We start from the raw sequence: 27,126 nt of genomic DNA, 5'->3' as shown, positions 1-27,126 counted from the left end.
ACTAATCATTTCGTTTCTGCTTACTCTGAAGATCACGTTTCTCCTACTTTTATCTGTTTATATTGCAAGTGGAAATGTAAGAATTATATCGTACCACGAGATGAGCTATTTTGTTAATGAGCAAGGAAGAGCTGAGATGATTGGAAAACAAAATTTGAACTTCATGGTGGGTAATTTTTTGAGAGGATACTCATTAAGAAGATAATAATCATAAAAAATGTTGATGAAATTATTCTAAATAATCTGTACCATGTATTTGTGATCCAGCATCATTAAGGATCATGCTCAAGAGAAACATTGTAGTCTACTAAATATAGTTTTACTTTTGTTTTGTATTGTATTGTCATCTTAATAGAGTTTCAAGCAACCAAATCTTCTATCCTAGTGATAGTTGTCTTGATGAAAATCTAATATTTGATAAGGACATAAGGTTATTATTTGTATGTCTGCTTCATCTTCTTCTTATTATTTTTTGAAATTTTCACTGCTTAAATAAACTAACCATCTAGCTGTTTTAGATAATAAGAATACTTCTACTATACAACAAAAATACAAAATTATTTTCAGCAACTAAAGAATCCAAGACAATAATATACTCCATCAAGTCAAGTTGTTGCCGTATTAGGTTGTGGTAGAATGCCTTTCTACAGCAGGAGGCAGATAATTCTAAATTAGTTATCCGCTGATAGAAACCTTAAAGAAAAATAAATAAACTATAATCAAGTGTGTCCAAATTTACTATAACAAAATACTAAAAGGATAAAGAAGCATTCCAATAGACGCTAAATTTAATTACTGTATAAAGTACTTAATTATAAGAAATTTTCATGCCTTGAGCAGAATATTGTCATTTTGTGTGACCAGAAGACTATATAAACCAGTTAGATCATCCAGTCTAGTCCACACAACCAACATTTGAAAACAAAACCATAAAAGGAAACAGGGAACAGAAACCATGAAGAACTCTAGCTTGGGAAAATCAATTGTGGTGTTGCTGATTTTCGCCACTCTAACTTACTGCTTAGATGCAAGATTACAGGCTTGTCAGCCAAGTGGCAGTATCAGAGGCATAAAGCCACCACCAGGACAATGTAACCCTGAAAACGACTCAGATTGTTGCAAACAAGGCAAGATGTACACCACATACAAATGCTCACCTTCTGTGACCAGTAATACCAAGGCTGTTTTAACCTTAAATAGCTTCCAAAAGGGTGGAGATGGTGGTGGACCATCGGAATGTGATAACCAATACCATTCTGATGACACTCCAGTTGTTGCTCTTTCAACCGGATGGTACAGTGGAGGAGATAGGTGCCTTAACTATATCACCATAAGTGCTAATGGATGAAGTGTGAAGGCTAAAGTTGTAGATGAGTGTGACTCTACCATGGGATGTGATGACGAACACGACTATCAGCCTCCATGTCCCAATAACATTGTTGATGCATCTAAAGCAGTGTGGAAAGCCTTGGGTGTTCCAGAAGGTGATTGGGGTGATTATGACATTACATGGTCTGATGCTTAGTGCATCATTATAATATTGATGGTATCATATTGAATATGATGATGGTGTGATTATGTGTACTATGTGGGCATGTGGCATAGATATATACTACTGGTAAATTTGCATGTACACTATTCTGAAATTACAGTTAATGAAATTCTGTTCCTAATAAACCTTTGAAGTCACAGTAAATAAAATTTCATGCCCATCTTTCAGAACTAATGAAATCTGAAACTGGCTAATCTAGACTTACTACAGTTTAACCAAGATCAATCAGTCAACTAGGCCCCAACAACTAGACTACTTTTACACGAACTCCTTATTCATCCGAGCTTGGAACTAGCTATACTTTGTACATATTCAGAGTTGAGAATTGGCCTCATATGAAAGAGGAAGCCAAACCAGTTGATCTCTTGATTTTCAAGTTTAATAACAGGAAAGCGCAGTGTCCCTGCCTGCCCTGCAGTCCTATTTGTTAACTTCATTATCTCAATGTGTCAGTTTTGCAACAAAAAAAAATTGTGAGTTATTTTAAGTCTACATGCATGTTTCCCTGTGAAGTCACTGTATATAGTGTTGTCCAGTGTCGATTGATTGACTGACCTTATGTATTTTAAATAAATTTGTGTTCTGAAAAAGGTACTGTAAGTTCCAAAAATCTTCATCGTCTGACATACATGATTATTAGGATCAAAGTTAATTCAGCATGTAAATAACTTTTCGGAACAAGTTTAGGATGCAAAGTTTGTATTTTCGGGCAAGATGAGATAGCAAACTTATATCTATTTGAATAGTTTGTTGTTTTTTTCCATGGAATGGTTAAAAAACGCATGCAGGACACTTCAAGCATAGAATAATTACAGAGGATCAGATTTCAAAATCAGGCAGAGATAATATGTCATCCACCACAAGATCAAGAAAAAATTAGCTACATTGATGGAACAGTTTGCAACTGGAAGACAAACCACAATATGTTACACGCGCAGACTAAAGCCTACAGCATAAATTGAACTACTACCGAGTAGAAAAGTAGATTCATGTTAAAGTTAAACTGCAAACGAACTCCTATATCACTACAATCTAAGGTGATTACTGATGGTTGTGAGAACATGTCTTATGTCAAGATGGTAGGACTGGAGAAATCAGAACACAATATATACAGTGCTCACTCGTTTACCTACATTTGACATAGTCATCCTCGCATTAAATCAATGTCAATATGGCCAGTTTGTAGATCCATCTGCCTTGAACTAGGCCATACTCCCATTGAAGAGGATGGTGCAAGATTCTGGTTTGAAAGAGCATCAGCTGGATTAACGGAATTGTCAGTGGTCTGAAGATCTGAAGTTCCTGCACTCTGTACACTTTCTGCAGCTCTTTTCTTTGCCTTTGAACTTGAGCATAAGAAGCTTCCCACTATTACCTAAAATTATTCACTCTCAGTTTAAGGCTTTGAACAGGTAAGTGAAAAGTCAAGGGTCTGAATGTGCCACAAGGTAGGCGAATTTTGTCATGATTTAACAATGATCACCCAGCTATATAATCTAAAACCAGCCAAAGTTTTTTTGAGATTCAAAGGTGCATGAAGATTAAAATGGAAGCAACCTTAAAAAAAGTTTCATACTTGTCATCAAAAAAAAAAAAGTTTCATACTAATTTGCAAATGAGTTCATGACAGTATCATATGATGAAGACAGCCAAATACCGAATGGTTTCCATTCGAAGAAGGATTAAAAATGATACCTGAATTGGACTTGCTGCAATTAGAACACCTCCAACTCCACCACCTATCACGCGACCATCTGGACTAGCAAGAGAAACACTTAGACTACCAATCCTACCCCGAGATCCACCACTTTCGTTGACCAAGAATGAGCCCGATAGACATAATATCTCAAACCGTCCCTGTATGGAATAAGAACATATGCTTGGAAGTTCATTTTTGCAGAAGAGGCATGGAAAATGAGGGGGTAAATTAGGTAAAATGCAATAAAATACTTAAATCAGTACTTAACTAGATTACGAGCTCCTAATATAGAGAAAACTTTACCCACTTTAATAAGTGGTTCCCCCTCACCCAGACACCTAGATCCCCAGAAACTATACCAAAAAGCTGATTCATCATATGGTATACAACAGTGTAGAAGAAAACTGAGAAAAGATTGGTCAACAAATTTGTAAGAGATACAGGCACAATCCTAGAATCTGCAATCATAGATAGGGATAAGAAATGTCTAGTTTCCTCACTATTGCAATTTGAATGTCAAATCAAGAAAAAATTACTAGTGAATTAAAACATTTATACATAAGAATCAAGAAAGCAACCTTAAAAGTCTAGGCCTCAAAATTATTAACCTATGTGTTAAAATATTTTCCAATTGGGTATTAAGGACATCAGAAACTAAGTCGCAAAGTTATTTCAGGGTTACTAACAGATCCATGTAAAGTTATTAGACCAAACAAATATTGAAAACACTAATAAATTTATTTTCCTAACCAGTCTCAAACAACTCAATTCCACCGTTGTACCTCAAGAAAAGATAACAACTTCCTGCTGATCAGTCTAAGCCATAGACATTTATGCTCTCCATTTTAGGAGATAGCAACTTACTGTTATCAGCCTGAAAAATTATATTTTTTGAAATTAATGTTAGTCTTCAGACCTCATATGTAACAGTGCCACCAGAAGTTGATGGCTGACGAAGAGTTACAGTGGAGATGACACCATTTGCCGATAAAATACATATTGATCTAGGCCCCTGTTGCGAAAACGACATTATTTTTGTAGTGATGTCCTGCAGGAAATGCAAATGAACCCTTCCATTAGTATTGTTAGTGGCACAATTAAAACTAAAATAGAGAAGTAATTGAATGGCTGAAAGAGTACTGATTAAAGGTATGCCAGATGCATTTTTCCAAATTGAAGTTGTAACAATGTTTTATTGCGCTCAAAGGCCTTCTGTTTTATACAAATAATTTGAGAGCACCTAGCTTCCTGTAAGGAAATGGTGATAAGAGAATTTAAAAGGTCAAAACTGCTTCTGCATCAAGTATGGAATCACCTTTTATTTGTCAATCCCAAACATAATATGACTTTTCACGTTCAAGTTTCATCTATTAAAAGGAACCTCCTAAGCTTAACTGACTGCACATTCTCCCCAGATACTCAATTCATTAAGCCAACAATAGCTAAGAAGGCACCCATAAACTTACCAATATATTAAGATTGCAACCCTGTAAAGAAGGATCTTGAGTTGTTTCTAGTTTTTTTGTTTTTTTGATAACCAAAAGCAAGTTTAATTTTAATTGTTTCCAGTCAATGATAAGTAAGTTCCTGCGCAATAATTAAGCATACAAGACGTGCCAACAGTTTGCTCTCTCGTCTTCCCCTTCCACAAGCAAACTCACTCCAATCCTATCACAACCCAAAAAGTATCCATCTTATTGCATATACTCACATGTAATGATCAGTCTAAGGTCCCTAAGATATCTTGGACCAAAACTAAATGTACCATTGAGTTCATTATGTTACTTCTTGCTCAAGTTTCTTGAAAGCCTAACTTGGAAAATAAACAGGGTGGGGGGTGGGGGAGAGAGAGAGTTCATTCCCATGCTCTAACAAATTTAATGTATACAAGTGACCCATAAAGCTATAATTTGCCAGTATGATAGAAGTGAGGAAAATAGATGCAATAGTAGTTTCAGTCATGCTATCTATGTGATGCTATACAATTTAACACACTCTAAAACATGTGAATCACATACTTCTCCTATAGCAATCATGATGACATGCGGGGTAAAACCAATTCCAGCTGTATTGGACAACCATCCACCTAGCAAAAGATCAACCAATTATATGGCAATCAAATATAAGTCACAATTACAGCAAATCAGCCACCAAAAGCATGGCAAAGACACATCCCGATGCCGGAAATTCGCAGAATGCTCATAGATTGAAAAGGATACTCACATTGATGATAACATTGACACTTAATAAAGGAATAGTAGAATTTTATGAAATTTCAACCTTGACTACCACATGTAGAAAGCAAGTTCAGATGCTAAAAATATCGCAACTTCTCAAGTACTCGTTTTGGTGATTCATTTTGAAACTAAATCCTGGAGACAAATTTTATGTATTTATGGTTAAAATAATAAAGTAATTAATTTGACCCAAAACTTGTACCTTTGAGGAAGGAAGTCTCAAGTATTTCTCAAACCAGAGTGGAGGTCCACTAAGTTTTGTTAAACTAGAGAGAAGAAGTAACTGACCCAAAAAATAAAACAAGATGGTTCGTCCTTTTCTTTTTAAGTTTTGGTTGTCACTTAAGATGAGTACGAAGGATGAAATGTAGAAAAAGTTTTGTTCCAACTTTAATATTGCCTTATCATCATTTGACCATATTTGATATGTGAGCTCATCCTAATCCCCACATAAAACACTGGTGGCCTAAATTGCAGCATGATGAAACCAAAATATATAGTTCTGAGGTTTTATAAACCACTTTAACATGTGGTATACATTATTAAAATGCTTGAAATCTTCTTTTTATTACATGAAATAGTAGTATATTTTACTTCCTATGTGACTGTAATATGCTTTATATAGTGTACTTATCAGAACAATAGCTATCTATCTATCTATCTATCTATCTGAGGTATCTTTCTTGCAAGAAAAATTTGTTCACTGTTGAGGAGGATACACAATGATAAACAACATCATCATGATGGAGATAGCCAACTGCAAGAAAGGAACATGCTGTGGCTTAAGAGGACTGCACAGAAGTAAGTTGGTAAAACTTCGTCAATCAGATTAAGTTCTTTATAAAACAAAGAACTTAACAAACAACAACTAAGAGTAAAAAGAAACATATTAGGTCACCAACATCAAACCACTCCAATTGTTCAGGATATATGGAAATGCAAATTGAAGGAAAAATTACCAAAAGAAGCGAGTTGCTGCTTTCGTCCAGACCCTGGAGGCCTTCCTCTACCCCTCTTCTGAGTTGGGTTTAATGACATTGCCTGAGTAGATGGAGGTGGAGTCAGAGCCAACGAAATTGCCGCTTGAGCTCCATACTTCCGTGGCCTACCCCTCTTTCTGCGCACAGGCACACCTTGTGGCATTGCGGAGGATGCACCAACACTACCTCTGGGTGATATAGTTGATGAAGGATCCATTACTAGTGTTTGTGGAATCGAAGCGCCACTGCCACTAGATTGAAAGGCAATATTAGTAGGAGTTAACGAAGGATTAATGCTTGGTGATCCCTGTAAACCAGGGGCATTCCCACTCATCCCTCTCTGCATATAGTAAGGAGAGGATCCAGGTAACATCATAGCTTCCCTTCGATCCATACATTTATTTCTTTTTTCAGAACTCCGTAAACAATATATCCCCTTCGAACAATGATTTAAATCTATAAGGGAAGGGAATCAAAGTCACAACTCTTTATTCCTAAACATGGAAAGTGGTCTTCGCAACATCAAAACCAGTAAAAGTTGCAGCCTTTGATTAGAAAATGGCACAAAAAGACTGAACTTCTTTAAATTCTCAAGGGAACTTTATTATGCACATTCAAGATCTCCTTAAAATCCAAGAATGTACTTAGCTGTGAATTTCACTTCCTAACTAGCACAAAGAATAACAACTGAAAGCTCCTTCAAGAACAAAGCCTCTCAGTAAATCTGAAAAGATTTAAGAGTACTGTCAGTGAATGACACAAAGTAAATTAAGAAATAAGTAACAAACTCAGCAAAATAGATATAGGGTAAAACACATTATAGTAGGAGAAGGAAAGGAAAAGCGCTCAGAGTTAAAAAAATCCACAGAAAAGCAAAACAAGAGGCTAAGATATGTTCATAGGCAGAGAAATGCAAGTTCAAAGCAAAAGGGCTAAGATTAAAGAAAAGCAAGAGTACCATAACTTTTAACAGCTTGCCAAAACTATTTGAAAAGGAAAAGGGCTTTACAATGAAGATAGATGCAAAACAAACAGAGACTGAACCTGATCCGTTCTTACCTTACCATTCAAAACAAACCCTTAAAACACTAAATTTCTGCACATTCAACAGAAAGAGCCAAAACCCAACAGAGAAATCAATGCCATTACATCAAGAACAAGAACCCCAGTCATGAACACCTAATAAAAAACAATTCTTGATTTGCAAACTCAATAAAGATCACAGCTTTATGCTATTTTTTATGAAGAAACTGACACCATATGGATTAAAATGCAAAAAAGAGGTGACCCTTTTGGGAAAAAAGAAAGTTAAAAGCTTAGAGAGGGAAAATGGTGAAGTTACTATAACCTGTGACAAGTCCTTATCTGAAATGAAAATGGAAATGTGGGGCAGAGAGAGTTGTTTCTGTTTCAGAACTAATAGATATGTGTTGTGTCATTGTGTGGTATGTGAGAGAGAAATTGAGTGATGCCAATTTGTTTGAGCAAACAGATTCAGAAGATTGAATTGAAGAGAAAGCTAAGCATACTCTCAAACCTGAAAAAAGGCGCTGAATGGATAATGCCAATATTTATTGCGCTCAAAAATTAATTTAATAACAATTTCTCAAGCTCTGTTCATTCCCACGCGCAGCTTGTGAAGCATTGGCAACCCCTTTTTTCTGTCCTCACATAATGTTCACTTTTGATCCTAAAAATTTTGATTTCGATTGGTAGAGTGTACCAGAAAAAATAATGTATGTATTAATTTTGTGTATTTTAATAATATCTTATTTTATATATTTTTTAATTTATGTATAACTAATACTCTATTGTGTATTGAGGGAGTATATTATTAATACATAAAAAATTATGATATGTATTAGCACGTTAAAGATTCAATTGCCCCTTGAACTTTTTTTTACATCTTTTTCACTATATTTGTGGAGGGTATCTATGTAAAGAAATATATTAAAAAGTATGCGATGCAAGCTAGTTTTAATAAACCGAATAAACAATGCGCTAAAAATTATCTTTGCCTAATTAATACAAGCATTATTAATACACTTTATTCAACATTATTCTTATACATCCTACCAAATGATTCCTCGATTATTATAATTAGCTTACTCAAAATAAATCCAATTGTCTTAAATTCGACAGTTTAATTTATGTAAATTGAGTACCTAAATATAAAATAAAATATTATTTTTTTCGTTTCAATTTGTTTATCTAGTTTTAACTTAACACAAAGTTTTAAAAAGTAAAGAAGAATTTTGAATCTTAATTTATGATCTTAAACTAAAGATATTTCAAATGTACTAAAAATATCATTAAACCGTATGTAAAAAGTTGAAATAAAAGAGTTGCCAAAAAATAGAAAAAGATATTTTTTTAACGGATTAAACGGAAAGTAAGACAACTAAACTGAACCGAATGAGTATTAAAATAAGACAACTAAACTGAACCGAATGAGTATTAAACTCTTTTAACTCAATTTTTTTGAGAAAGTTATTGTGTGTATTCTCATGTGTCCCATATGTAAATAAGTTAACCACTTATGCATTAACCTCAATAAATCGTAATACTTTAGGCATGTTCCAACTAACATTGATGCGTATAATTAAAGAAGCGACATATTTTATTTGTTTAGCTTCTTTACGAATAGACACATTTTTAGAACATGTACAAAAAATAATTTTAAATTTAAGTCAAAAGCATTTAATAAAAACATTTAATTTCTATTTATTATATATTCAAGTGTTTAATTAGAACAAATTTAACAAGTTGTCTTCCCAAAAAGTGTCTCTGCGGAAAAGTGAGGCGCGTAGGATGATTAAAAGGTAGGGCCGAGGGGTTGTGAAAGGGACAATTGAGATGACGAGAGAGAGAGAGCGGCACCAATTTTGGCCTCCAAATTTCACCTCAAACAACTTGGATTGTGCTACTTGCTGTAGAGCACTTGTAACACCAACTGGTCGTTTTGGTAAAGCCGCCAATAAGGATATGTATCAGTTCACATACATATCAACTCAATTCTTTCACATTCCTCCACCTTGATTTCTCTCTCTTAACTACCAAATGTGATTTGTGGGAGTAAATGCATTGAACTATAATTTATGTTGATCAGTTAGTGAAGAAAATCAGTTGCAACTACAAACATGCTATGGAATATATCGAGTTTGGTTAAGGAAAAAAAAAAGAGTTTTAAGATAACATCACTTGCACGATCCATTAAGATTGTATCGTATGGGACAAAATCAGATATAGTGAAAAAAGTGAATCAAACCATAACAAGTGATGAGACCAAATACGAAGGCATGTCTGCAAGGGATCGGGGAGAACCGAGAAAACTCTCCATGATATCCTTGAACATCTACCTGAGCAACATCAGCTCGCAATGGGGCATCCAAGAGAAGATAAAATAATCTTGCATTTTATTCCTAATATCCCAAAAGGACAAGCAAAGAAACTTATGTGTAACATAATGGGCTTAATATTACATCAGAATTAAAACCATACATATGCAGGTAGCTACTCCCAGAAAACATCCACAACAAAGTACAGCGGCCAAAAGTAAGTAAAAGGTTACAGGGATCTTCGCAGCTCCAACGCAGCAATATAAGCTTAAGTCATAACTCATAACTAACACAAACGCAATAACCCTTGAAAACTACAGCTACTTCAACTATTTGTTCCAGGGATTCAATGAACTTCCACAGCATAGGTAAATAGCTAAACTAGAGAAGCTCACAAGTCACAACACAGTGCACAAACCTCTCCTTTCTCTGCTGCTCTTTATCCGACTCCCTTTTTTTGCAGGAGCGGAGGATGGTTAATTAGCAGAATCCACCTATTTCCAGGCCCCAAAGAGAACTACCATTTTGAAATCAAATAGACCACAATTAACTCTTTAGTGGGCACAATAAACTGCCACAAAGCAATGCACTGCCAGCAACATATCCATATCAGTTACAGTTTTGTAATACCCATTGCTAAGATCTTATTACAAACTCTCCCGGCCTGAAAATCTAACTTTGACTTGATTAAGGTGTGACAACAACAACATACATAGTGTAACCCCACAAATGGTGTCCAAGAGGATAGAGTGCATGCAAACCTTAACCCTACCTTAGGAGGTATATATGTGACCAAAAAAAATCTAGTCTAATGATTAAAGATGATAATTTGTAGTACAGTAATAAATACAGCTTACTCGATTTCAAAAAAGACAAGATCTTTGTGAACTCATAACTGGGCAGTAATGCTTTCAAATATCAAATGACAGTATTGATATTGTTTTGTTATACAAAAACTACTGTCCCCTATCATTGTAAACAGAGTATAAGTTTGCTCAGGATATGAACTCCAAATCTCCATTGTTGTCTCCATGTTGAACTACTCAAACTCAGTTAAACATTGTAATGCCAAGACCCAAAACAATGCAGAGAAAAAGATTAAAAGCATAAGAACACAACAAAGAATATAGATAGCAACATGAAACATGAACAAATATCAAGTCTTTTTCGCAAATTGCAGAAGAAAGACGTAAACAGCTTCAATTTCAGATACCAAATACACCTGAATGAATTACAGTAAAATCTTATTTTTCAATCTCCATTGCTTGTGCAGCTTTAGCTTTGGCTAATGGAGTCATCCTTGTCTTCAATTTTTTCTTCCCAACTTGAAATCCATTACCACCTTTCTTCTTCTTGTCCTTACCATCCACCTAAACCACAAAATCATCCAAATCACTATTGAACAATCAAAGATTACCCAGCAAAGATCATAACTTTACTTGTTAAATTAAATTAGTAAATACACAGAGAATTTATCACATAATCAGCCATTAAGGAGGGAAAATACCTTCATCTTGTTCTTTTTTGCTTGTAACTTCTTCGCTAGTTTTTCTTTCTCTTCTTTTTCCCCTGTAATTTCACCATCAATCAAAAATTAGCATCACATCGAGATTGTAGTAACACATAACATTCAAGGTAAAGAATTATACTCCGAAGATTGAACTCATGCTGTTTTTTCCGGCGACCCAAATCGTTTTTCTTCGACATTTTGTCGACGGTGGCCGCTCTGCGATTTTCTTCCTTCTTCTACCAACAAACAATAACTTAAACCCTAGGGCCCGTTTGGTTTAGAGTATTTTTCTGCGAAATGTGGATCTCTTTTATTAGCTCCCTTGTCCTTAGTTCGTCTAGCGCTTTTAATTGGGTCTGTCATAGATTAGATTAAATATAAAACATCCATCTTATTTAGCTGGAAAATAAAATGTTCATTTTAAATTTGTTAAAATAAAAGAGATTATATCGTTGATGTCACTTCATTTAAGCACATATCACTCATATATTGTAAAATTTTAAAGTTATTTTCATTTTAATTGATATATAAAATATAAATTTTCAAGTGATTAAAAATTCATTTAATTTAAAATATGTAATTGAATAGTGGAGTGAACATTTCAAGAGAAATCAAAATATAAATAAACATAAGAATTAGTTAAATATATTCAACTACAATATATTCATAAATAATATTATATTTAATTATATGGTGTAATTTTTTAATGGAAAAATATAAATCATAAAAATAACAAATAATGAAGGTTGGGAATGTTATTATAAATGATATTAATTATTATTTGAATATACATGTATTTAAAAGTGAGGTATAAAAGAGTATTTAAGGGGATACTTTTGTTATTTACATTTTTATCTCGGGATAAGTCATCCCGGGATTTGTATTCAACCCATAAGTAGAAATAACTTATCCCAATCATAATTATTAACCCTAGGATAAGCTATTTCATAATGGTAATGCTAAATGGTCAGAAAATTTGACCACAATTTAACCAAAAATTTTAAAAAGCTATAATATTTTTATTTTATTTTAAAATAAACTGATATTTTTTCCATTTTTAGTTAAAATGTATTAAAGTTAAAAGGGTAAAAATATTCAAAAAGATAAAATAACACATGTAAAATACCATTCTGACCAAATTATCTGGCCAAAAGGATTTTTCCTTTCATAATTTGCAACCAAACAAAGAATTGAGGAGTACTAAAAACTTATCCCAAGATTATTCTTTCTTATCCATCACACTAAACGACCCTTAGAGTTATGCAAATATTAGTGAGAAAGTTTATAGATTTAAATTTAAATGAGGCAAGTGTCAAAAATACATCTAAGCTATCTCTTTTTCTTTTTGAGTTTGATATCTAAACTATTGGGAGCATGAGTTTCATACATAAACTATTGCTCATTAATTTGAGAAACATACATTAGTGGTGATACACTCTCTCTTTTATTTAAAAAAATTCTTGTCACATGACACTTCTCATGGACAAAATATTTCACCTTAACATAAATTAAATAAATTAGGTAGAGGCTCGGTGATGAAAATTTATTTTACTTTTGTTATTTTTGTTCTAGGTTTATAAAAATTCTTCAAATTAACATAAACTACAATAATAATAACATAAACTACAATAATAATAATAACATATTCAATGTAATCTCAAAATTAATAAAGTATTAACAATTAAAAAAAAAAGCAACAAATGCACGCATTATTTCTCTTGCATTTTTTTATATTTGTTCAACTCAATTTTATTGTGTAAATATATTTTCTCCCTCTTGTTAGTGATAGCATTTTTGCTTTAAAGTAGATAAATGGCCCACTTATCTACATCTCAAAAGTTAATGGAGCCTCACACACTTTTTGTTGATCGGACCTCTACCATGATAAAAATTTTCCTTGGTGATCTCATAACTTTTGGAAAGATGCACTTTCATCACTCAAGTGTAATGAACATATCTGGAAAAAAAATGGGCAAAATAATTAATTTAGTTCTAAAATTCTAAACAGATAAATATAATTATTTCAGAAATGCCCAAGTCATTGTGTTTTAAAATTATCCGAAAAATTCACTTAGATACCTCTCACTCATCCTTAGCCCTTATGCCTATTACACACCTCACTATTGACATATATGTACCTATTAAACACTGTAGCAGACCTTCCAATGCCACTTGTCAAATTTTTATTCGTATCTTTATCATAATTTTCACTAGTGAGCCACACGTTATTTGAACTAATTGTTAGTATTTGAGAGTGTTAGGTACAACACCGAATTAAAGTGTCTAAATAAATTATACAAAATATTTTAATGAACTATCGATAACTTAAGTGTTTTAGGAATCACCACATATTTTGAGATGAATTAAGTAAATTATACAGATAACTTTAATGGATTATCGATAACTTGAGCGTTTTAGAAATAACCACATATTTTGAGATGGATGAAGTATAGTCAATATGATCGAGATATAATAGAAAGCACCCATACGGCTTTTGGTCTTGGATGTTTGAATGGATTTTTGAATTGGTAATATTGTGAATTTGGAGATGATCGGGGGTAGGGGGTTATATATGTATGTAATATATAAAAAAAATTATTTTATCTATCTGAGTTACATTTATAGTAAGAACACAGTAAATTCACTATAATCATTCAAGATACTTAACTAGTGAAAAAAATAATTAGTCAAAAACAAATTCTAAATTCAATTATATTTCAATAACCATCAGAAGTTGATGCCAAGCCCTAATTCTAAATGCACCACTTAGGAATTCTAGCAAATTAAACTATTCACAAGATATGAAATTCATAGATGAATCGAATATCTTAAAGTCAGTGGTCCAAACATATATACTTCGACTCTACCTTAGGTCCTTTGATCAAATTTCACAGACTCATGCAATTCATCCAAGACAGCTCGCAAAGTTTGATTACAAATTTTACAAACCGTAGGATGAGTTATGAGCTTATTATTAGTCAGTGACTCTGCAAAACCAAATTCAATGCAATAAGAAATTAACTCACTTAGGAAGCACAAAAAATATAGTTAAATGGCTGACCAAGGAATTTAAACTAAAACACATGTCCCACATATATACTTCTAAAATAGATCAATCTTTAAGTTTTACATATATAAAACCTTAAAGAGTTTAAAGGCAATTGATGTTCTAAATTTAGGAAATTGACCTTAGAAGTAGGATATTGAGAGCGCAACATATTTATCACATGTTACTGAAGTTTGAGGTGGAAATTTGGACTAAATAGGGAAGACAACCACCCAAAGGAACATAAATGCAAACAACATGTTTAAAAACTTATTTACTTCGAATATAATAAGAACAGTCGAAACAGATTATAGCGTATACAAATATAATAGTAAAGGCCAAGAAAGGAAATATGCTGAACACAATCGAAGTCAAGGACTAACTTTAATATGATCAAAGACAAAACTAAGGAGATTGTCACTTGAAACATTGAATCTGCAAAATCTTACCTAAGAAAGCAGCAGCAATTTTCAGTTGCTTTTCTGGGTAATGGCATAAATTTTGTATTCTCTACAAAGCTTAACAATCATGCACTGGAAAATTACTTGCTGCCTGCAAGTTTCAAATATCATTTCAAAATCAATCAACATTGGTGAAGACCAAATTTAAATAAAGAAACTTTGCTCATTCTAATAGTTTAAACTTCTTTTACATGAAGCATTCACATAATTCAACATGTTATCAAAGAGATAGGGATTCTAGCTGCTACCTCAACCGAAAAATATAAAGGTTCTGATTGCAAAAAGGAGTAAGGCCTAATTTAACAAATAGATTTTAATGAATTATCACGATATACCAAAACAGTGCAGCAGAATTGATTCATGCCATTTTTTTCAAACCAGCACGAATAGCATCGTCCTTGTTTTCTGCAAAGCTAAGCTTGAGAAAATAGTGTGCATATAAAGTAAATATACACAAGTTTAGAGTTGATTAAATCAGACTAAAGCTTACATAGAGTGAAACTCTAAAAGTGAGAAAAATGTCCAAATTTCCTGTTCATACACAGCAATTAATAAAAATCGAGTGAGCATATATTGTTCTTTACTGTAAACAATAATGGCACAACCAAGAAGAGAATTATTGAAAGTATAATTAGTCAAACTGCTGCATAATCTGTAAGCTGCTTAAAGAGCACAATGCCATATGAGAAGTTGTAAGAACCGAAGAAGTGTAAATGAAAAAAAACACATGAGCATGCCTTGAGAAAATAAAAGATCATAGACATGAAAGTCTGGTAAACAAAGTGACCTATTATCTGTTGATCCTTTGAATTGAGCAAGCATTTGAATCACTGAATCACTAGTCAGCTGACCAGAGAACATTTTCTGGAAGTGCAAGGTTGCTTCTGCTTCAATATCATTAGCATAATAACGATCACCAGCAGAACTCTGACTTGCATGTGCCTGTGAAACTCTTGAAAGTCCACGCTCGACAAATGCAACAAGCTCTGGATGACTTGAACATACATGAGATATTTGCACAATCCGATTGCAGTATTGTTGCCATTCAATCACACGGTCAACAAACTGCGCCAACACCCTAATACCTAAATAAAACATCAGCATATAGAGAAGCCATAAGTAATGCTAAGTTTTTAGAAAGCCACATGAGAACTGAATTCTAGCGTAACTACTTGTTTCTGTGCCTAAGTAATTAATTAGTTGGTTAAATGTGGAATTAAGGACTGAAACTAGCTGGCAATCACATTTTCTTAACAATATTTATTTTTCAAATATAATTTTTTCCTCAAACCTACTCCTACTTTAATGCTCCTAATCCTGCTCATTAGTATAAATATTTGTTGGGAAAAGAAACTTCACATCTTAGATCCATCTTAGTCAAAATTTTAATTAGTCATAGGATCTCATATTAAATGATTCAAATTACAATACTATCTTTTGGATAAGGTACATTCTTTACAATATTAGTCATCCTATAATAATTATTGAATTTATCTTTAACAGAAAAAATGTATTTTTCAAATACCTAGTGATACAACTAATAATAATTCTTAGATTCACATACATTTGTCACCCACTAGAGCTTATTTACCTGTTCAGCTAATGAAAAAAATAATTTAGAATGAAGATTTATATTATTAAAAAAATAATCAAACAATATATCCAATTACAACTTGTATAATCAAACATGATATTGAAATCCTATTATAATTACGTTGTGACAAACAGACAAGTATATGCATTTACTAGCATGTGCAATCCAAACTGATAATTACTATAATTATTGTACAACCTAGTAATTACAAAGTGATGTTCCTTAAGAAAAACATGTTATGGCCAATGCAAACCTTTGAATCAGCAGGTTCGCGCAATGAATCCAAGACATTTTGCAAAGCAATATCAAGAATATGATTAGTTAGAAGTTGATTCTTGATAAGAGACCCTGTAAAGGAAATTTTCAACAATAATAAGAACTATAGCTCAAGCAGGAAGCTAAAAATAGTTAATGGGGCAAAGTAATTTAGACTGGAATTCATGGCACGTGCAGGTTTCTGCCATTTTTTCAATAATTAGTAATAATTTTGGATATGATTTTTTAAAAGATAACTTCATACACAAAATAGAATAAAAGTAGAACTTAAAGCTAGGAGAGTTGAGTGATTAAACAATTTTTTTATAACTATGGTGTCCGCATACCGGATAACTCTGTCTATTAAGGATTGAACAATCTAGAGTTTTTGCCTCGTTTAGAATTTGAACTTGAGACCTCATGATTCTCACTCCACTTCCATGAACCACTAAGCCACTCACTTGGGTGCATGACCAGACATATTTATCTCCGTGTTATTGAAGTTATAAGTTTGAAGTTGGCGGATTTCGAACTTACAGCAATATGGAGAGACAGAGATCAAGATAGTGAAAAAAGTTAGAGCTATATTAGAATTAAAGATAAAATTGTTAGACAATTGCACTAAGAATATGTAGTATATTTTCATGGATTTTAACTACTAGTACAAAATAGAACAGCTTAAACAGATTTGAAAAGGATCAATCTATATAAGAACCAATCATATCTATCTGACCCCCATACCTAAGATTACTAAGGAAGTATGCTAAACCCCTCAAAGTCAATTATTAACAAATTTCAATACACACTAAAAGAAAAATAGTAGGAGACAAGCAGTTGAAAATTAGCATCTGAAACTCTTACCTGTAAAAACAGCGTAAATTTTGATTATCCTCATTGAGAAATGGGCGAACAGTTTGAATTCACTGAACAGCATAACAATCATGCAACTAAAAATTGCTCGTTCCCTGCAAGTTCTTATCACTTAAGAATTGAACTAAAGTTGATAGAACATCAAGATAAAACAAAACAGTGAAGCAGCGGCAATTCATGCCCTTTTCTTTTCTGAACACCAACATGAAACACCAAAAATATGAAGCAATATATCTTCTGCAAATATCAAGTGTGAGATAAGAACGTGCATTTAGGGCAGGAATATTCTCATGTTTAGCTTTGATCATATCAACTAAGGTCTACCGTGAATTTCTCATAGTAAAAAAGGAATGCCCTCTTAACTCAGCGAAACAGCAAGCAGTTATAAAGCTTCAAATTGCTTAGAAATTACAGTAAATTTGCAAAACCTCACCCACAACCAACACAAAAGCAAATCGAAAAGAAGAAAACAAACAAATGGAGAAGAATGAAAATATATTTAGTCAAACTGCCACAAGATTTGTTTAAAACATAAAAGCAAAATGCTGAAAAAGGAAAGTAACACATGATCTGCCTTGTGTAAGTTTTCAGAAAAAAAAAAAGATTATCAACATAGATTCCATAAAATTGACCTGTTATCAGTTGATTCTTTAAAGAGAGCAAGCATTCCAATCATTTCATCATTAGTCAGCTGACCAGAGAACAACTGAGTGAAATACAAGCTTGCTTCTGCTTGATGTACTTCGTCTACAGCAGGACAATGGCCTGCATGTGCCTGTGAAGTCCTAGCAAGAGCTTGCTCAATGAGCACAACCAAATCTGAATGCATTTCACGCAGAAGCCATATTTTCACGATAAGGCTGCCATAATAAGGCCATTCAGTCAGACGGTCAACAAATTGTGCCAGTGCTCCAACACCAAAAACAAACATCTGCAAGAAAAGAAGCCATTAGTTAACGGAAGCTAACATAATGTCTATGATAAATTAACATGTTATTACTGAGAGCAAACATTTGAAAAAAGACACTCGTGCAATGCATCCAAGACGGCCAGCAAAGCAATCCCAAGCGTATGATCAGTTATGGGCTGATTCTTAATAAGTGATCCTGCAAAGTAAATTTCAATTGTAAAAAGAATCATAGCTTAAAGGAAGCAAAAAGTAGTTAAAGGGGTGAAGTAATTCAAACTAGAATTCATGCACGCTAATTAATGTGCATAGTTCTAAAAATAATTAATCTCCAACTTGTGAATAATAAACTTTTAACTTTAAAGTCTACTTGTGTTTTTTTTTAAAAAAATATACAGAAAACAATAACTAGGAGAAGATGGCCTTAAATATGGGATCAAGAGTGTGTTGTACATTTATTTACTTATTGATTCTTTAGGTAAGAAATGAAAAGTTAAAGTTGTCGTTATGCTGAGCCCTTTTCAACGGAAGAGCATTATCATGTGTTTTTTTTAGGAGAAACTACCTAATTACACAAACATGCCTGTCATATATACTAATCCGTTCTATAATATGAAATAATCACATATTGTCTCACTTATTAATAATTTCATACCAGATTTCAAGCCAAATACACCACTCTCTCCTTTTCACTCGCTCTCATTTTTCTTCTCTCTCCCCCTCGCTCTTCCTCTCTTTTATTGCTCACTCTCTATGCACGGATACACTGATGAATGTATCAGTGCATTTTTTTATACTTGATACATATCTATACACGGATAGACTAAATATTTGATATAGATATGTGTCTATGCACGGATACACTAAATATTTGATACCAGATATAGTGATGAAACTTACTAGATACATGAAAGTGATATTGGATACACATATACATCAAAATTGTGAAATTCATATACATTCAGAAATACAGATACATAAGGAGAGAGGCGAGCGAGAGAGTTAATGTATCCTAGATATAGCAAATTACGATGAATATAGTGAATCTAAAACAATTCAAATTTGACTTGTATGTATCTGAGTGTGCCAGATACATGTATTTGGCGAAGAAAAAGTGATACGGAATGTAATTTCCTAAACTGATGTGAGTGCACGTAATTAGGACCAAAACTAGTGTGATTTATGTTGTTTGCTCTTTCTAATCAACGGAAAGTAGATTTCATTCAACAACACATCTAGAGAATGCAGTTGAATGACAAAAATAGCTAGCTCCTGTACAACTGCAACTCCTGTCTAAAATCTCAAGGAGCTTGAAAAAACAAGAAACAAAGTGGAGTTGAGATTCCTTCAAAACTCCTCTAGCTCCTCTACTTCCAGATACTCCATGTGACACAAAGCGGAACTATCGATACTGCCAAGTTTTTTTCTGATGGATTTTCCCAATTCTCTATTATACCCCAGCTAACGAGGGCTTCTCTAAGACTACCAGGCAACACCATTGTATTCCAAATAAGCAAAGAAAATATCCCAAACATTTTTTGTTACAGGACAATGCAAAAATAGATGATTAATATTCTCATTCTCTGCCAAACATATGTAACACCTAGAGCAGACTCCTGTACCGCTTTCCCTTAGGTTCCCTTGAATTAGACATGGCCCATGATAGCCAACCAATTGAAGCAGGCTAGTTTTGTGGTGTTTTGATTTTTCAAATCAATTTCCAAGGCACTTCAGTTATATTGTTATTTCTAATAAGTTTACCCCAACATTCCCCGTCTCTTAGTTGACTAAGAGTAGCATTGGGACTAATTGCATTTGAAGGGAATAATATCTTGCACTTATAAGTAATATATTGTAATGATCTGTCTTGTCATTATGGATGGTTAGGACCATAGTACCCCTGCATAAGTCTCCATGGGGTAAGAGTTAGTAAAAATCAGGAAATGGGAGTCAGGTTCTGGCTTGCTGCTAGCGCTTCGTTATAACGAAGGTCCCCATCTCACGGAGGTTCATGATACGCTCAAATTACACATCTCAATGAAGTATAAAGCAATCGTTGTTCAATTATAGAATCCACTAAAGTTGGGGTCGAATCCCACTGAGAATATTACTCGTAGGCGTAACCATAACAAATAGTCTTTATTTCTAAAACAATGGTTGAAAGTAAAATTTAAGAGATTTGATTGTAGTATTGCTTAGTAACAAAAAACTTAGTTGTTATCAATAAGAATATGACACTAAAGTTGTGGATTTCCATTTTAGGTTGTAATGTTGATCTAGTTGTTTTTACGAAACTCTAGTTAAGTAATCTCAAGGGTAAAAGGATCAACTTTCTTAGGTACAACTAGAGTCCTTCCGGTCCATCTAGAAGATATCATTCGAAGTCCTCCCGGCACTTGGGGGCATTACTTTAACAACTGTTAATCTAGGTCGCAAGTAGATTATCATTGTCCGGTCTTAATAACATAGCATTCTAGAACTTAAGTGTAATTTCAATGGTGGTAACTGAATAGAAACGTTTTTCATGAAATTATTAACAATATTTGTAAGTGAAAATCAGAATGAATTTATTAACCTACTTAGCTGGCCAGGATTCTTCAAATTAACAAGGAATATACTACGTATAAATTTGAATACAGTTTAAGAGTAAAAAGAAGGAGAGCAGTTCAAGGTTTAGTATCTGAAGGTCTGACCAAAGAGTACAGCAGACATTTGGAGTTGCCTCACAGGGTACTTGGCAAAAGATTCAGTTAACAGCTTAACGATCATGCAGCGGAAAATTGCTTGTTCCCTGAAAGTTTCAAATATCACCCAAGGAAGAAATTTTAGTGAATCATCACAATAGACCAAAACAGTGGAAGTAGAACTCATTCATCACTTCTTAACAATAACATAGACAACTAAAATATGAAAAAACATCTTACTTTTCTTCTGCAAACATTTAAGTTTCAGACGAGAACATGCCTTCAAAGTAGAGAAATTTGCAGACGTAGATTTGATTAAGTCAAAGGTACTAATCTTTACTGGAGGGAATTTTCTCAGTGAGAAAAAAACCCAAATTCCCTCTTCACACAGCCTATTGTTACTACCATTACTAGTTTAATTGCTATATGTAAATGCCGCATAACCCCCAGTATCGGAAAATATTGCATGTGATTGTGGAAGGTGAATCTGTTCAGGTTGCCTGGAAACATTTTGCTAGCTTTTGGGGGGTAGTGGCCAGTTCAGGTGGAATCAGGCAAATTGTAGACTACCAGATCAAAAACAAGATTCACAAACTTCTCCCCCAAATTACGTAACACCTAGCTCGCAAGTTCTACTCTAAGGATCAGAACCATTCGTCATAAATATATAAGCTTACACCAGGTGATGTCCTACTTGTTCATGTGTGTTAAGGTCCTTACCAAGTGTAGGAAGTATATCATATGTTGTTTAGGGTCATAGGAGACCTCTATAGCATTAAGTCGAGTTCACAACTTTTCTATAGGCTAAGTTTCCGCATGAGTTCATACAAGGGTCAACTTCAAAAGATCATATCTCTCAGCAAATAGAGAGTTAGGTGACCCATAAACTATCAAATAAAAGGTTTATGATTTCTTTTCAACGCCACCAAGTATGCATTAATTAGAATTCAGAGTAGAAAGATATGGTTGTTTTACTTGAACTTGTCCGGACTGGGAAATTCAGCAATGACACCTGTCCACTCGGCGAATCGCCTAATAGGTTGGCGTATCGCCGAATTGACCCAAAGACATTTAAAAATTGTTAATTTTTGCGATTCAAAGTCCCATTTTGGCGATCCACCGAATAATTTGGTGATGGGGCCTCTAGATCACCGATTTGGTCGACAATTCATTAAAAGGTCATTTTCTTTAATTTTTATGGTCTTCTTATGTTTCCAGAGGAGTATTGCTAACATTTTACCCTTAATTAACTTCCCTATACCCATATCATAGCCTAATAACCTCCTAATACGCATTGTAACTTCCACAATCCTTAATTTTCCTTCTTCTGAAACCCAAGAACTTCAAGAAAGGGATTTCTCCACTTTCACAAGATTTAAAGGCTCCAAGTTCAAGGTTCTTTGTCAAGTTCCTTCACTAAGGTATGTAGTACTTCAACAAGGAATTCCTTTCATCCTTATGTCCAAAACTCATAAGTTTTTTATGAACTTGATTCAATAGTTAAGGGTTATCAAACCCACTTTCGAACTCATCATATTTATGACCCTTATTAGTTCTTGACATGTTATTGTTTTTGATTCATGATACTTATATTTCAAAGCATGTTTAGAGTTTTTATGTTATTATGAAAGTTATTTTGAGAAGTCACAAGATATACATGTTCTAGAAATTTTCTCATGATTTAAGGTATGAATATAATTTGAAAGCTATGTTTTCAAAGAGATTTCAGTATATGACTTTAGAAAGAAAGATTTGAGCTTTGTCTCATACTTTATTTAGACGGACAAATAGTTTACCAAATTATGAGCATATCGTATAAGTATTATTTTGGGAGAACTGCTTAGCACCGAGAGGACGCTGGTTTAGAAAATCCAAATCCCATAACTACATGTCACCGTAGGATTTGAGTATGCCGCTTTGACGGTCAACTCTTTTAGCCCTTTGAGGCTCAATTAGTGGATCTATATTAGACATATAGGTTATATACCCTGAAAAGGTATAGGGCAGCCCACCCAACTGAGATCGTAAGTTGAACATTATCAACTCAAATGCTGTTTGTCGATTGTAAGAAACTCTCCAGTAAAGCTACTATTAATTCCATGCACCTTCATTATCATCATGACTTCACAAATATGATATCTTAGCTTTATCTTCGAATCATGGTAACCACGATAGATACATCCTTATATTTTGAAAGCAGATTCACATATGACCATTCACACATAACTTCCAAATTCAGAATCATTACTCTCAAGTTCCTCTCAAGCAAGAACTAGGGTTTCAAAGCTTCAAGTCTCCATTCAAGAAATTCAAGTCAAGGCTTCCATTCCAGCCAGTATATAAGTATATTCATGACTCAGAATTATGTACTTCCAAATGCATGTTTCAGATTATCAGGTTTCGTGATTTTAGATACTTCCAGTTTAGGCATAATATATAAATATACCCTTTAACTTTGCCTCATTTCACATTTATGTCCTCCAATTTTGGTGTGCACAAGTAGACACTTAAACTTGTATAAAGTTGAACTAGTAGACACATGCGTCCTAGGTGACATAATACACGTAGGACACCACATAAGACGTAAATTTCCATGTAGGATGCCACATAAGACGTGTGTATCTATTTGTTCAACTTTATACAAATTTAAGTGTTCACTTGTGCACACCCAAAGTTGGAGGGCATAAAGGTGAAATAAAGTCAATTTAAAGAGCATATTTATGTATGTTACCTTTCTCAAAAAAAAAAAGAGCATATTTATGTATTATGCCTTCAGATAAAGTGTCTTTCAAATATTATCAGTTTTATCATGATTCATGAGCTACTCAATTATTATCAATATAAATTNTGTAAGAAACTCTCCAGTAAAGCTACTATTAATTCCATGCACCTTCATTATCATCATGACTTCACAAATATGATATCTTAGCTTTATCTTCGAATCATGGTAACCACGATAGATACATCCTTATATTTTGAAAGCAGATTCACATATGACCATTCACACATAACTTCCAAATTCAGAATCATTACTCTCAAGTTCCTCTCAAGCAAGAACTAGGGTTTCAAAGCTTCAAGTCTCCATTCAAGAAATTCAAGTCAAGGCTTCCATTCCAGCCAGTATATAAGTATTTTCATGACTCAGAATTATGTACTTCCAAATGCATGTTTCAGATTATCAGGTTTCATGATTTTAGATACTTTCAGTTTAGGCATAATATATAAATATACCCTTTAACTTTGCCTCATTTCACATTTATGTCCTCCAATTTTGGTGTGCACAAGTAGACACTTAAACATGTATAAAGTTGAACAAGTAGACACATGCGTCCTAGGTGACATAATACACGTAGGACACTACATAAGACGTAAATTGCCATGTAGGATGCCACATAAGACGTGTGTATCTATTTGTTCAACTTTATACAAATTTAAGTGTTCACTTGTGCACACCCAAAGTTGGAGGGCATAAATGTGAAATAAAGTCAATTTAAAGAGCATATTTATGTATTATGCCTTTAGATAAAGTATCTTTCAGATATTATCAGTTTTATCATGATTCATGAGCTACTCAATTATTATCAATATAAATTAGTATTACCAGAATATTATTGTCTTCAATTATTTCCATGTTTTTCATTAGGAGTTTTACTTAACACCGAGTGGACCTAGGATGAAGACTCACCCGTTATTGAGGCATGATTCCTTTAGTACCAATCCCTAAGTTCCACAACTACGTGCCACCGTAGGGTTTAAGGGGGTATTTCACTAGTTGAGGCCGACTCCTTAGTCTTTTAAGGACATTAACTTAGTGGATCCACATTAGCTCAAATCAGCCTTTATACCTTGGCAAAGTATATTGGGCCCTTTTGATAGGAGAATTATACATCAAACTCCATGTAGTAGTTCACAAAGTTATATGTCGATTTCAATATCTCCCATAGTTCAGTCTTTCAGTTATTGCATGACCAAGCATACAGTTATTTCCTAAGTTGTTCGAACTCGGGTGCGAGTGTTCGATATGGGTGCGGATCTAGAGATCGGATCCTCTATGATCTAAATTTTAAGATTTGGAGATACAGATCCATGTATGGATACGGGTGCCAGGATTTGGGTAAAACTAAAAATTTAAATATCTACCATACAATTGAGTATAATAGACTATTTCAGTTAGCTTCCGCATCCAGTTGTTTTAAGACACTATTTCATGTTTATCTTAGTGTCATGACACATAAACCATGAGGTTAGCTTAGGGTCACTTGTGGCTCTACGCACCGTTTTGCGACTAGGGGTAGTCTCAGGTTGTGACACTAAGTATGCTTCCAAATAAGATATTGGTAGGCACTTTGACTCCTTCCAAACATTGCCAAAAAAGCCAAGGGATCCTATCAATTGGATAAGAGTCAAGTATCTAATTTGTGAATTCTATAAGATAAAGCTAATTATTTAGTTAGTTAAAATATTTTTACCTTAGAGTAGGATCCTCTGTAATTAGTCCTACTCTTTTTTGCGCATTGACATGGCTTGGTTAACCAGTCAAATATTATATTTTGCGGTCAGGCTTAGCCCCCCTTGGTATAAGTTTTTTTGCTGGAATATAACTAATACTACCTTCTGGTAAGGAATAACGAAGTATATATCCAACTGCTGCATGATTTTTTTGGAATTAGTGAGCACAATACCAGAGGAGAAGCAATTGTAAGAATCAACGAAGTGCAAAAAGAAAAAGGAATGCACGATTTGCATCTGTGCAACCATTGTAAAATTAAAAGATCATTGAAATGGATTTTTGTAAGTAATTAACCTCTTTTCAGTCGATGCTTTCAAATGAGCAAGCATTCGAATCATTGCATCATTAGTCACCTGACCAGAGAAAAGTTGATGGAAGTACAAGTTTGCTTCTGCTTCAATATCTTCAGAATAATAATCAGATGATGACAAATCAGCAGAACCAGAACTCTTAAACCGTGAATTAGTTCCCATGTATGTTACGTGCAACTTATCCATTTCCACAGATAAGTGGGGTGAAGAAACTAGGCCAGAATGAGACTGGAGGACCTGCAGGGAATAGATCCATAAGTAAGCAAAATCAATTTGAAGTGTATGCTGCTAGAACTAATCAATCTCAAGTGTCAAAATGGGACCTTTAAGAATGTTGAAGAAGTTTCCAAATAAATAGTCCTAAGAGCATTGGGAGAACAGAAGTGGTTGGAAGTAACAACTTGAGCAGCAAGATGCACCTCCTTCAAGAACTTAATGCATTCCTACAAAATATATGTGAAGTTTGGCACAATGGTTGAATGCGGGGTTATAGCAGGCAAATATTTTCTCCAATGTTAAGAAAAATGACAAGGCAGACTAGGTCTGGAGAACAGCAAACAATGTAAACCAAATATGTCTAATTTATACATAGTGGATAAAACATACCTCATAGAATGCATCTTTATATGCGTTCAAGTTACTGCTCAACCATTTCTCCAAATCTATGAGTCCTTTGCAGGAAGCAAGGGCAGCAAGTCTAACACCAAATGGATATGGAATCATATCTAGTATTGGTGATAGAATCNACCACTAAAAACAGTCTTTATTTAAACTTTCAAAAAAGTTTTGATAAATTTTGAAAGGAAGAAAACGAACTCACATGAGAGATTTTTCTGACGATGATTCTTCAACCTCCTCGTCTCTTTTGATCAAAATAATATGACTAAACACTAGTAGCATTCTAATCCACTTGGGACTGATTAATTATCGCCACACCCAAAAATGCGGTTATTAGAAACTTGATTTTGTTTCGAATTCAGACTATTTCGGGATACAAATCACTCATAAATCTTTTTCTTTAATTATTACTCTATCATATTAAAAAAGAATGATCTAATTTAACACGATATACATTTTTAAAAAATAAAATAAAATTTTCAATCGCATGATCTAAATTAATTTATATCAAATATATCAAAATGTTATGATTTTTGAATATGCCACTTGAAAAA

General features: G+C 33.7%; 3 protein-coding genes and 1 pseudogene across 4 annotated transcripts; 1 reads left to right on the top strand and 3 right to left on the bottom strand.

Moving 5' to 3' along the window:
- Positions 1-955: 955 nt before the first annotated feature.
- LOC125858739 (putative ripening-related protein 1) lies at positions 956-1,525 on the top strand (annotated as a pseudogene).
- Positions 1,526-2,419: 894 nt separating this feature from the next.
- LOC125875713 (AT-hook motif nuclear-localized protein 9) lies at positions 2,420-8,005 on the bottom strand. 2 transcript variants are annotated; one of them, XM_049556733.1, is made up of 6 exons: positions 7,817-8,005; positions 6,448-7,192; positions 5,270-5,337; positions 4,168-4,299; positions 3,248-3,409; positions 2,420-2,927 (listed from the first exon to the last, which is right to left on the bottom strand). In XM_049556733.1, the coding sequence occupies exons 2-6, from the start codon at positions 6,860-6,862 to the stop codon at positions 2,697-2,699; spliced, it is 1,008 nt and encodes a 335-aa protein (XP_049412690.1). In that variant the 5' UTR covers positions 6,863-7,192; positions 7,817-8,005; the 3' UTR covers positions 2,420-2,696. The 2 variants fall into 2 exon arrangements, with proteins under 2 accessions (XP_049412690.1, XP_049412698.1); XM_049556741.1 differs by lacking the exon at positions 7,817-8,005 and adding an exon at positions 7,528-7,808.
- Positions 8,006-10,969: 2,964 nt separating this feature from the next.
- On the bottom strand, positions 10,970-11,615 carry LOC125876499 (uncharacterized). Its single transcript, XM_049557696.1, has 3 exons — positions 11,456-11,615; positions 11,314-11,375; positions 10,970-11,176 (listed from the first exon to the last, which is right to left on the bottom strand). Exons 1-3 carry the CDS (start codon positions 11,511-11,513, stop codon positions 11,051-11,053), a joined length of 246 nt encoding a protein of 81 aa, XP_049413653.1. The 5' UTR covers positions 11,514-11,615; the 3' UTR covers positions 10,970-11,050.
- Positions 11,616-15,458: 3,843 nt separating this feature from the next.
- Positions 15,459-26,693, bottom strand: LOC125858657 (general negative regulator of transcription subunit 1-like). Its single transcript, XM_049538512.1, has 10 exons — positions 26,561-26,693; positions 26,278-26,397; positions 25,938-26,191; positions 21,143-21,240; positions 18,554-18,648; positions 18,175-18,473; positions 17,534-17,637; positions 16,671-16,765; positions 15,586-15,888; positions 15,459-15,482 (listed from the first exon to the last, which is right to left on the bottom strand). The coding sequence occupies exons 1-10, from the start codon at positions 26,675-26,677 to the stop codon at positions 15,459-15,461; spliced, it is 1,509 nt and encodes a 502-aa protein (XP_049394469.1). The 5' UTR covers positions 26,678-26,693.
- Positions 26,694-27,126: the final 433 nt, after the last annotated feature.

Source organism: Solanum stenotomum, chromosome 1, assembly GCF_019186545.1.
Source record: "Solanum stenotomum isolate F172 chromosome 1, ASM1918654v1, whole genome shotgun sequence".
NCBI classification, from domain to species: domain Eukaryota; kingdom Viridiplantae; phylum Streptophyta; class Magnoliopsida; order Solanales; family Solanaceae; genus Solanum; species Solanum stenotomum.
Note: the sequence above shows the minus strand (reverse complement) of the source record. Positions and strands in the feature narration are given on the sequence as shown.